General features: G+C 31.5%; 1 protein-coding gene and 1 long non-coding RNA gene across 10 annotated transcripts in view; both read left to right on the top strand.

Moving 5' to 3' along the window:
• The window catches only part of LOC111377031, a 3173-nt gene extending 2351 nt beyond the window's left edge, over positions 1-822 (top strand). For 6 of the 9 annotated variants that reach the window (XM_023000063.1, XM_023000064.1, XM_023000065.1 and 3 more), the window contains 3 exons: positions 1-104; positions 413-482; positions 568-822. The exon at positions 1-104 ends at the window's left edge or, in 5 of these variants, runs on beyond it. In XM_023000063.1, the coding sequence (XP_022855831.1) occupies positions 1-104; positions 413-482; positions 568-647 (254 nt within the window). In that variant the 3' untranslated portion in view covers positions 648-822. Of the gene's footprint in view, positions 483-567 lie in introns of all 9 variants that reach the window. The other 3 variants (XR_002699621.1, XR_002699622.1, XR_002699620.1) reach the window with 3 other exon arrangements.
• Positions 823-9365: 8543 nt separating this feature from the next.
• On the top strand, positions 9366-10186 carry LOC111377033. The gene is made up of 2 exons (XR_002699623.1): positions 9366-9468; positions 9553-10186. It is a non-coding gene; the product is annotated as an uncharacterized LOC111377033 (long non-coding RNA).
• The last annotated feature ends 532 nt before the right edge of the window (positions 10187-10718 follow it).

The raw sequence follows: 10718 nt of genomic DNA on the forward strand, positions 1-10718 counted from the left end.
GAAAGCGAAGCCGTGTCATCTTTCTGAAGCTATATTTGTTTTGCTCGTCAATTGCTGTTCTAATCTCAGTAGCCTTTCTTGTCAAGAGTGAAAAATTATTTGAGGTAAAAATAGTCCAGAGTTCTCTTCAATCGTATATTGTTTTGATGTCGATAATGCGAGTTACAGAGAGGGAAATAATGTTAGTTATTATACCAATGAGAAACGCCATTCTCCAAGTTTGTAAGTGAATATTCTGTTCTCAAACTAAAAATTGTTCTTCGCAGAATTAAACTGAAAATTGTTCTTCGCAGAATTGAGAAGAATAGGAACATTAAAGCTTAGAGAGGTTTATTTCAGTAACATGCACATATAGTAATGTAATATTAATATCATTAATACATTATTACATTACCTTGCTTATGTGGAATAGCTCATCGAAGATTTCAGTAAGTGGGAGACATCGATGGCTAAGATGTTCAAGGTTGCTGTTGTTCTGCTTGGTATGCTCATTAAACTTGGCTATAATCCTTATGTTCAACATGGTTATTCTTAAATTATTTTGAAAATGCACCATCTACTTTGCAGAAGTAATTGTGCAGACAGTTACAATCGGTGTGACCTCCTCTCTTGTGCGCAATATGGCACCTCCCAAGAGGGCTTCCTAATCTTCCCTGCAATTTAACATTAAGCGGCATCTGTTACGGCTAAATGAAAAGTCTTTTTCCTACACCCTCGTACTTTCAGAGTTATTTGCTGACTTTAACTTTGTACAAATATTACAAGCATTTGATAAAAACAAGTTATCGATAATTGAGTAATACTAATGAATTTTTTGAAATATGTTGATAAAAAGTTGCTTGTGTTTATAAGCATGACCAAGGGCGAATTCAGGAGTTTGAGTTATCATGGCCGGTCATTGACCATTTATCGTCGGCCACAATAAAATATTAAAACATTGTTTGAGCCACATTATTTGAATGAAAATATATTTTTGAATAGTATATTGATGGAAAATGTATGATTAAAAAATAAGAAAATATTTTAAATTTGCATGTTATATTATTTTATTAAAGAATGTTTGTTGAAATGATATCAAATCACTGTTGAAAATGTATTTTTTTTCAAATAAGGTGGCTCGAACAAGGCCTAAGATTGTTTAATACCCATTTTTTATTTGCAAAAAATGCATCTTGAAATAGTGATTTGATGGAGAATGCTTGGCTAAAATAAAGAAATTGAATTTGCGTGTAATATTATTTTATTGAAAAATGTGTGAATGAAAAGAAAAGAAAAATACGTATTTTGAAAAAAAAAAGGAATCGAACAAGGCCTAAAGTTTAAATAAAACAATTATTTTGCTCAAATTGAATATATATAATTCTGTTATAATAATAAATATGATTCATTAAATGACATTATTGTCGAGTTTTGTATAATTCAAAGGAAGAGTGCGGATTTGAATCTTTACAATTGTTTTTGCATTAAAACCTAACAAATATTATTTTGTTAGATTTAAAGACACAACTCAAAAAGTGCCATAATAATTAAGTTTATAGCAACCTTTGCAAGTGGTCACAGGTTTGAATTCCATTTGTTCCCCTCCCTATTAAATTTTGATAAAAATTGTCGAATAAAAATAAAATACAACAAAATTATTAGTAAGAGATTCGAACCCAAATCTTCAAATATGCACAAACAAGCTCTAACCAGCTAAGCTGTAAGAGATATTTGAAAATGAAAGTAATATAACATAAAAATTTAAATCTATTGTTAAAAAAAATGAAAATTTTCTTCAGCGGTTCCGACAAATTCAGTTAGGGGGGCCACCATCTAAATCCGCCACTGAACATAATTCAAATATAGGCTAAAGTAAATATATTTCATAGAAAAGCATATAAATTGGTCTATAATTGATAACCTTCCATGGTCCAAAACTTTGCTTCTTTGGGGAGATAGTGAGACATGGGGTGAGCAATTTTTAGGTGTGGCAAACGGGCTGAGTGACTCGAGCTCGTAAAAAAAATAGCTCGAGCCGAGCCGCTCGTGGCTCGTCTTGAATAATGATCAAAACGGTCACTTTTTATAAAAAAGTGATTGTTTTGGTCACTTTACAAATAATAAGTGACCGTTTCAGTCAAATTTTTTCTCTCTCCTTCTTCTCTTCCCCCCTCTTCTATAAGTAGGCACAATTGGCCTAACATTTTTCATCAACTCTCAAGTTTCATTATTTCAAGATTCTCAATACTCTTTCTCTCAATCTCTCGTTTGCTCTCAAGTCTTAATTGATTTGTCTCAACTTTCAATTAATCTACAATTATAAAATATATTCATATTATATAGATTCATTTTTTACAATTTAATCATCTTCAATTTCAATTCATTTTTACAATTCAATCATTTCATATATCATGTATTAATGTATATGGTATCTTCACAAATTGAAATTGATCAACGCTCATTTATCGAGGGTTTGTTCGGTGTTGAAGGCGAATCACCTATGACGCCGCAAAATAGATATCAGAATCAATTTTTCGATCTAAATAAAGTACTAATTCCTAAAGATATTCCACATTTGGATTGGGGGTCAAACCCCAGCAATAATCCAATTGATTTGGATGACATCGATGTTCCTGCAGCCCAAGAGGAGGAGGAACTCGAATTAAACATTCCCAATGCTAGAGGAAAACGAAAAGGAAAAACAAGCAAAATGTTGGGATCACTTCAAATTGATTTTGATGGGTTGTGTTGTTGATGGGGTCCCATAGTCTAAAGCAGTATGTAAATACTGCCAACAACGATTGGTATGGCAAAAAGGCATTGGTACCACCCACCTCAACCGTCATTACAAAGTGTGTGCGGCCAAACATGGACTTCTTTAAGTCGGTCAAACACAATTGCAATTTGGTAGTCTAGGCGCGAGTATTACAACTCCGCCCTTCACCACATTGATGTATTCAAAGAAGAATGCTCGAATAGAAATGGTGAAACTCATTGTTAGTGCTGAGTTGCCTCTTGTAATAGCGGACAACCAACATTTTGTCTGATGCGTAAAAGAATATCTTCAATCGAGGTATGTTGGGATAAGTCGAAATCCTCTTCGTTTAGACACAACAATAGAGTATTTTCTTCAAACAAAACACCAATTAATTTTGAATTTGCAAAAATATGGTGGTTCTATATCTTTAATTTTGAATATATGGGAGGAGATTAATTAAATAGCTTATATAACTTCAACTGCACACTACATCGACCTACTTTGGTATATGCATAAAAAACATTTAAAATTGTTGAATTCCCACATAACACTAATAATATATAATGCAATTATGACTATTATTAAAGAATATCGTTGCGAAAGTAAAATTCGTTCTTTTACATTCGACAACGCTAGTGTTAATAAAATAGTTATCGATAAATTGTGTAGGGTATTGCAGCATGATTTCGGTGGTTATTTGATTCATATTCATTGTGTGTGTCATATTTTAAATTTAATTCTGCAAAATGGTTTGAAACGCGTTAAAGATGAAATAAAAAGAATTAAGAACACGCTAATATATATCACGATCTTCCCTAATAGAAAACAAATATTTGAGGAATTTTGCATCAAATTTGAGGAATCGAATTCTTAAACATTTGTTAGTGACTTAGATCATAGATTGAACTTCACTTACTTATTGTTAAAGTCATATAAAGATTTTAAACATTTAATAATTGAATCTTACAACAATAGACATATTAGAAACAATGATGACACTATTCTGAACGAATCCGATTGTCTAGTTATAAAAGTAAAAAAAAAAAAAAAAAAAAATTAGAAACAATGATGACACTATTCTGAACGAATCCGATTGTCTAGTTATAAAAGTAAAAAAAAAAAAAAAAAAAAAAAAGAATTGACAATTTTTTATGATAGTACATATATTTTATTCGGAGTTTACTATTCCACTAACTGTATGGTGCTAGAACGTCTTTATATAATTGCAAAGACCTTTCATAAATACAAAAATAATCATGATTTTAGTGCAATTATATATTCTATGGAATTGAAGTTTAGAAAATACTAGGAAGACTTACCTATGCTATTTCCTTTAATATGCATAATAGACCTCCAATATAATTTATTGGGAACTAAATATATAATTGATCAAATTCTTAAAGCTTTTAACTGTGGGTGCACATATCACATATAGAAATTTAGAACAAGCTTTAAGTGAAATGTATGAATTATATGCTGAACGAATGGGTACAAACGTAGTTATTAAAATCGGACCGGACCGGCCGATTTTGCCCAAAAAACGGTGAACTGGACACTGATCCGGTCCGGTTAGCACAATTTGGTCCATTTACAATCAAACCGAATAAGAACCGCCCAAACCGATTCATATATGTCATAAATCGGGCAGGTTTAAGTGAACCGAAAGTCGGTTCGTTTTTGTGAAGTTTGTACCTAATAAAATTTATAACAAAGTTGCATGAAATGAGAATCGAACCCTCATTACCTTGTTGAAAGGTTGAAGCCTTGACCACAATGGTAGATGTAGCATTACGACAAATAATGTGAGTCAAATGTATATATTTAGTTTAACTAGAATGACATGAAATAACATTTATACTTTCTTTTTATTTTAAAAAAATATTTTTAATTAAAATTAAGAACTAACATTGACCTACCGGTTCAACCACTAACTCCCGATTGAACCATTGACCCAATGAATCGATGGTTTTTTCAGGTCGATGATCGGGCCGAGTCTGATAACTATGGGTACAAATATTAGTCAAGTACCATCTGTGCCTACTCCTTCTGCTGAACTTGAAGAAGACAATGTTGAAATATATAATTTATTTCAAGGCATTAGAACGTATAGGTATAATTCAAATGTAATATGTTCATCTTCATCTAGTGATACTTGTTTGTTGCATCTCCATCGGCCCAAACATCGGAGACGGAAGTGCAAATATTTTGCTTACTGAATTAATTGATTACTTTAATTATAATATGCTTACTAACAAAACAATTTTAAAAAGTTTTCGAAGATGTTATTGAATTCTAGCGGATGTACAAATAACGATGGCCAATAGTTTTCGCAATCGCAAAAGATTTATTGACATATCTGGTTAACACTGTAGTTTCGAAGTTTGCTTTTAGTACATGTAAGAGAGTTTTGTCCCAGACTAGGAGCCGACTAAAAGAAGATATTTTAGAAACATTAATGTATGTGAAGGACTGACATGACGCTTATTTTCAAATACAAGATAAATATGCCGAAATTGCATATTGTCAAGTGATATTTAATTATACTAGTCTAATCACAATTTATTATTTTATAATACTGTTTTTAATTATCTTTAAAAAATTGTACACGTTATAAATTGTTCGTATACAATTTTTAATTCCGTCTATTCAAAATTTAAGTAACCGGTCTCAAATCCGAATAAAGGAGAAGGGTTTATGTTATCTATTTTAAAAAGAAAAAGAAAAAAAATCATTTTAATCAAATCTTTTTGATCGATTTATTTATTTTTTATTTAAAAAACATAGTTTTTTTTTATTATCTACTTTTAGCATTTTAAAAAAATAAAAATGTGAGCTCACGAGTCCAAGCTCGGCTCAGCCCACGAGCCGAGTTCACCCGGAGAGCAACGAGCAGAGCCGAAGTAAGGAGCTCGAGCTCGGCTCGTCACAAGCATGAGCTGAGCTCGTGGGCCTAGTCGGCTCAATCCATTGCCATCCCTAGCAATCTTTTTAAACATGATTGAGTGTGTGTTTGGGTCACATTATTTTAAAAGAATGTATGGTTAAAAAATGAAGAAAAATTTTGAATTTGCGTGTAATATTATTTTATTGAAGAATGCGCGGTTGAAATGATGTCAAATCACTGTTTAAAAATGTGTGTGTGTTTTTTTTTTATTTAAAGAATGCAGCTCAAATAAGGCCTAAATTCAATCTGATCGGTCTAGAATTGACCAATTTGGTTTAGTTTTGACTAAGAAAAAAAATAGTTTTAGTACGTCAAACTTAAATCTTGATCAGTATTGCCTAAACTTTACCAGCTCAATTTTGACGAAATAGAAACCAGTTTTATAATTTACAAGGCTAGTTATTATATTAACAAAAGTTTAATTTATAAACAACTCACGGCTTCCTCAATTACTATGTTCAGCCATGCTATATTGACAAGGATTAGTGACCAACAACATTTGTCATTCATTTATTGGAAGATGGAAGTTTTTTAAAAACAAATAGACAAATCAGAATTTGCCATATCATCCCTATCAATTTTCCTTGTTCCATTTCCAGGGCTGAGTAGATTAATTATACCATGTTGGATCCTTGTAAATATTAATTTAACCCTATTTATTTAATTGCCCTTATTTGGTAAAAATTAAAGTTTTAATATAAATCAAAGTCAATAATTAATGTTAACCACAATTTTATTTGATTCACAACTTTTTAATTACACATTGTATCAGTTTTTATTAAAGTCTACTACAAATGTAATTTTAATCACCCCAAATTGGGGCTAATTATGAATTAGAATCCGCGAATTTTAATGTTCAAAAAATTTTGTAGAATAGATTTTGTAAAAATTATTTTTTAAGAATTTATAATTAAAAAATAAGAAAATGTTATGAATTTATTGTATGGATTTTTTTCCCCCAAAAGTATGGATTTTTTTTTTCTTTTTTAAAAAAAAGATTTTTCTGGCTTTAACCAAAAAAGGTTTATTGTTATTATAATTTATTTTTTGGCTTGCACCATCCCACGCTATTGTTGAGTAAATGTTCATAAACCCTAATACAAAATCAGAATTTGACGAATCCATGCTGTTGAGCTTCAAAGTTTAAAATTCCCCTTCTCATACTTCTCGCCAACCCAATTTCATATAAAATACAGGAGACGCTTCTTTGACGTTTGAGCTAAACATTATATTTGATGATGTTCGATATTTCTATCCAAATCCGTCCAAGAATCTGTTTTTCCACACTATATTTTATTCAACCAGGTAAAACATTAAGAGCTTTATCTGTTTATCAATTTTATTGGACGATTTTTCGCTAGTCCGAAAAAGTTACGTTTTTTCCCTGGTTTTTACATTCATAAAGTTTTGACGCTTACTGCGTTCCTTCCAATTTCGGGCTTGACAGCTGGATTAGGTTATATTATTATTATTATTATTATTATTATTATTATTATTATTATTATTATTATTATTATTATTATTATTATTTCGTTAAGGCTTACTGATTAGTTCATTAATTTCCAGTTAATGCTTGTTGGATGATATATATATTTTTTAATTTATATTTTCAATTGGTATCATTAATCTCATGGTATTTGAGGTTGATGTAGATTCAGCCCCGTTTGGTAGCTATTTTCTTCAAAATATATTTTTCTCCCTCTTTTTTTCAACCACACATTCTTTATTAAAATAATATTATACGTAAATAAAAATTTTTTCCTTATTTTTCAACCACACATTTATAATAAATTTACTATTCTAAAATACATTTTTACATAAAAATATCTATCAAACACCCCCTAATCTTTCACTATGCTGATTTTTTCAGTGTAAATATAGATTTTCTTGATTTTGAAGTTCAGCACTTCAGTCATATTAACATATTTACATTTATTGAACGAGGAATTGAGATACAGGCTTCTATTGAAGTCTGCTGGATGAATGATGAAGTTTATGGTTTTGTTTAATTCCTTTTGTCAATTTAAGCAAGTGAAGCAGCACTGTTGTAGTGTTCATTGTGCTTTCAAGTTCCAGGATGCAATTGAGCTTGATATTAGGCTATCACAATTCATCATTGTTCTTGACATTTTTGTTTAGTTTTTCTTCATTCTATATTTTAAAAGGTTTTGGCATATCCTCTGATTTTGTTTCTTCTTTGAGAGAGAAGAAAGAATTCCATACTTCATTACTCCATTTTGATGTCATAGGTTCCGCGTGTGGGTTAAACAGGAGATTTGTGCTTTCAAGTTCCAGGATGCAATTGAGCTTGATATTAGGCTATCACAATTCATCATTGTTCTTGACATTTTTGTTTAGTTTTTCTTCATTCTATATTTTAAAAGGTTTTGGCATATCCTCTGATTTTATTTCTTCTTTGAGAGAGAAGAAAGAATTCCATACTTCATTACTCCATTTTGATGTCATAGGTTCCGCGTGTGGGTTAAACAGGAGACTTGCTGGGGTCAATTTACATATTATTAATTTTCTAAGTAGGTTTTTGCACCTTTAATTTAGGAACATGATACTTTCAGTTTAAAGGTTGTCTTTTATATTTACTCTGACAGTCACTTTTTCATACAGAGGAGCACCTTTGTATTGGGTTTTTTGTTTTTGTTTCTGTTAGTTTTTTAATTGTGGAGAGAGTACATTTTCTTTCTTGTAGTTTTTAAGCTCTGCACTGCTTTCTACTGTTGAAAATTAATTTGACACTATTAATTTCCAGGGATTTAAGACCCTCTTGCTTCACTCATACGTTTCATTTTTCAGTAAGATCTGTTTTAACACGTCAAAATCAGATTTAATGGTTAAAGGTTTAAACATACCTTTAACCATTAATGGAACTGAACCGAAACCCACCGGTCTGGTTCCTGTGCTGTGTATGAAACCATTGGTTCAGTCTGGTTCTCTTAAACTGGACATGCCCACCCCTAAACCATCGGTGCAGGGTAAGCCTTTAGCTTAATAATCTTCTCTCTGCAGATAAAAACATGTGCATATTTCTATACATGCTTAAATACGTGTTTATGTCAAGATACATGTACATATTTGGATATATCTGCATGTTAGTATACCAATATCAGCCAGTAATTATTCCAGTAAGCTTTTCTTGTGAGCCCATAATTTATTTTTAATCCCTTTTACCTTTTGTTGGGAGCTTAATTTTTTATACCATATCGTTGTTACCATGTTCATATTATAATTAATATTTTTGTTCCTGTTATATCATCTTCAGCGCTCAGAAAACCATTCTAACCATTCAAAAAGTAAAAATAAAAAGGAGAGAGGATGGAAAATGGTGGAGTCGTACAAAGTGATAGGGCAAAAGAGAAAGAAGACAGAGAAGTACGAGAAGAAGAATCTGAACAATTAGATGAAAGTGATACACCACTTTCACCAAAGAAAATAAAGGCAGAAGACTCAGAGTTAGACTAGGAGAAAGCAGAGCAAGTTATTTATGAAATGCCCGGAATCCCTATTATTCCGGCAGACATGGGGCAAGTGACCTGGGGTTATTTTTATTTTAGAAAAGGCCTCTCTAGAAATTGAGAAAGTTGGAAAGGTCTTTTTCTTTCTTTTTTTTTTTTGTTTGGTTGGGGTTTCTCTATTTCTTCAGTATTCTCTCTGTCCAATTATTGTCATAAAAATAATCGAGCAGTTTTGTTGGACTTCAGGCTTCTCGCACAGTTCAGAAAAATTGGTTGATATCGTGGGTACTTTAGACAATGACATGGACCTTGTTTTTGTGGTAGGCAGCTTGTGCTCAAGTATTGCGTATAATCTCTTGAATTTTTTGGAAACTAATAGCTTACATGATATGTTCTATATACAGGTTGGAGCAATGGCCCATGGGAAAATTGATAAAGATTATGTAGAAGATTATCTATCAAGTAAGCAAATTTTCAATTGTTTCTCTCTTCTGTGATCTGTAAATAGTATTTTAAATCACTACAATGGCAGTCAGTAAATATCATCTGTATAACAATGTTGCTTTCAACTCATATGATTTCACTCATTCTTTAACACAGTAAATTTTTTGTTCATGTCATGCTTTAAAAGGATGCCAACTCTAGTCATCAAAGGAATATAATCTGATTTAAGCACGCCTGTTAATTCGGTTACATGTGAATGAGTGTTCCTTTTCTCAAGCATTTGGGATTACTTTACCCAATTTGACATATGACATCAAGTAATTCTCATCAAATTTTCATCTGGCTGTTTCTGAGTGCTGCATACTGCATATCGATAATCACTGCAGCAGTGGAGCGCAAGTGGAAGATTTTGTGAACTAGTTACTTTTCTTTTTCAGTCGTTAGCTAAGAGAATATTGCTGTAATGGCCTTGGAAGATTTTAGTTCAGTATGTAGGCGGCATCAAAAGTATTGTTCCTAAACGAGCTTTTGTGAGTTTGAACATAAGAAATGTAGAATAGATTAGAATGCAATAAACACGGGAAATTACGTGCATGTTATCTCGTTGACCAGAGTTTGTTTCTCTCAACTCGCTTGCGTTGACCGTTGAGAAAATGCTCAAAAAGAGTGTACAATGTACACACACTGAGTTATGAACATTGCTAACTCCCATAATTGTCAAAGGTTTAGGGTTGACTTTGCGGTCCATCTAATCCACTCCTTCCAGCATCACTCTTCTTCTGAAAATAATTCTTATATTCACGAGAGCCAGTAAAGTAATTTTAATTTTTAAATCGTGAATTTATTATATATAAAAAATTAGATAAAAAATTTAAACCCTTCTCTTTTATTCGGGCTTGGGACTGATTATTTAAATTTAGAGTAGGCGGAGTTAAAAATTCTATTGTTTGTTTGTTTGTTCCAATTGTTCGTGTACAATTTTTAAAAGAAAAATTAAAACAGTATTAAAAATCATTTTTTCAAGCAACGCTTCGCGTCCACTTGTATATAATCTTCGAAATAAATCCCTTCTAAAAATTGAAAGGGTAATCGAATGCCCTTTCAATTGTCAGAAATTTTCACTTCG

Source organism: Olea europaea, unplaced genomic scaffold (genome assembly GCF_002742605.1).
Source record: "Olea europaea var. sylvestris unplaced genomic scaffold, O_europaea_v1 scaffold1597, whole genome shotgun sequence".
Taxonomy (NCBI): domain Eukaryota; kingdom Viridiplantae; phylum Streptophyta; class Magnoliopsida; order Lamiales; family Oleaceae; genus Olea; species Olea europaea.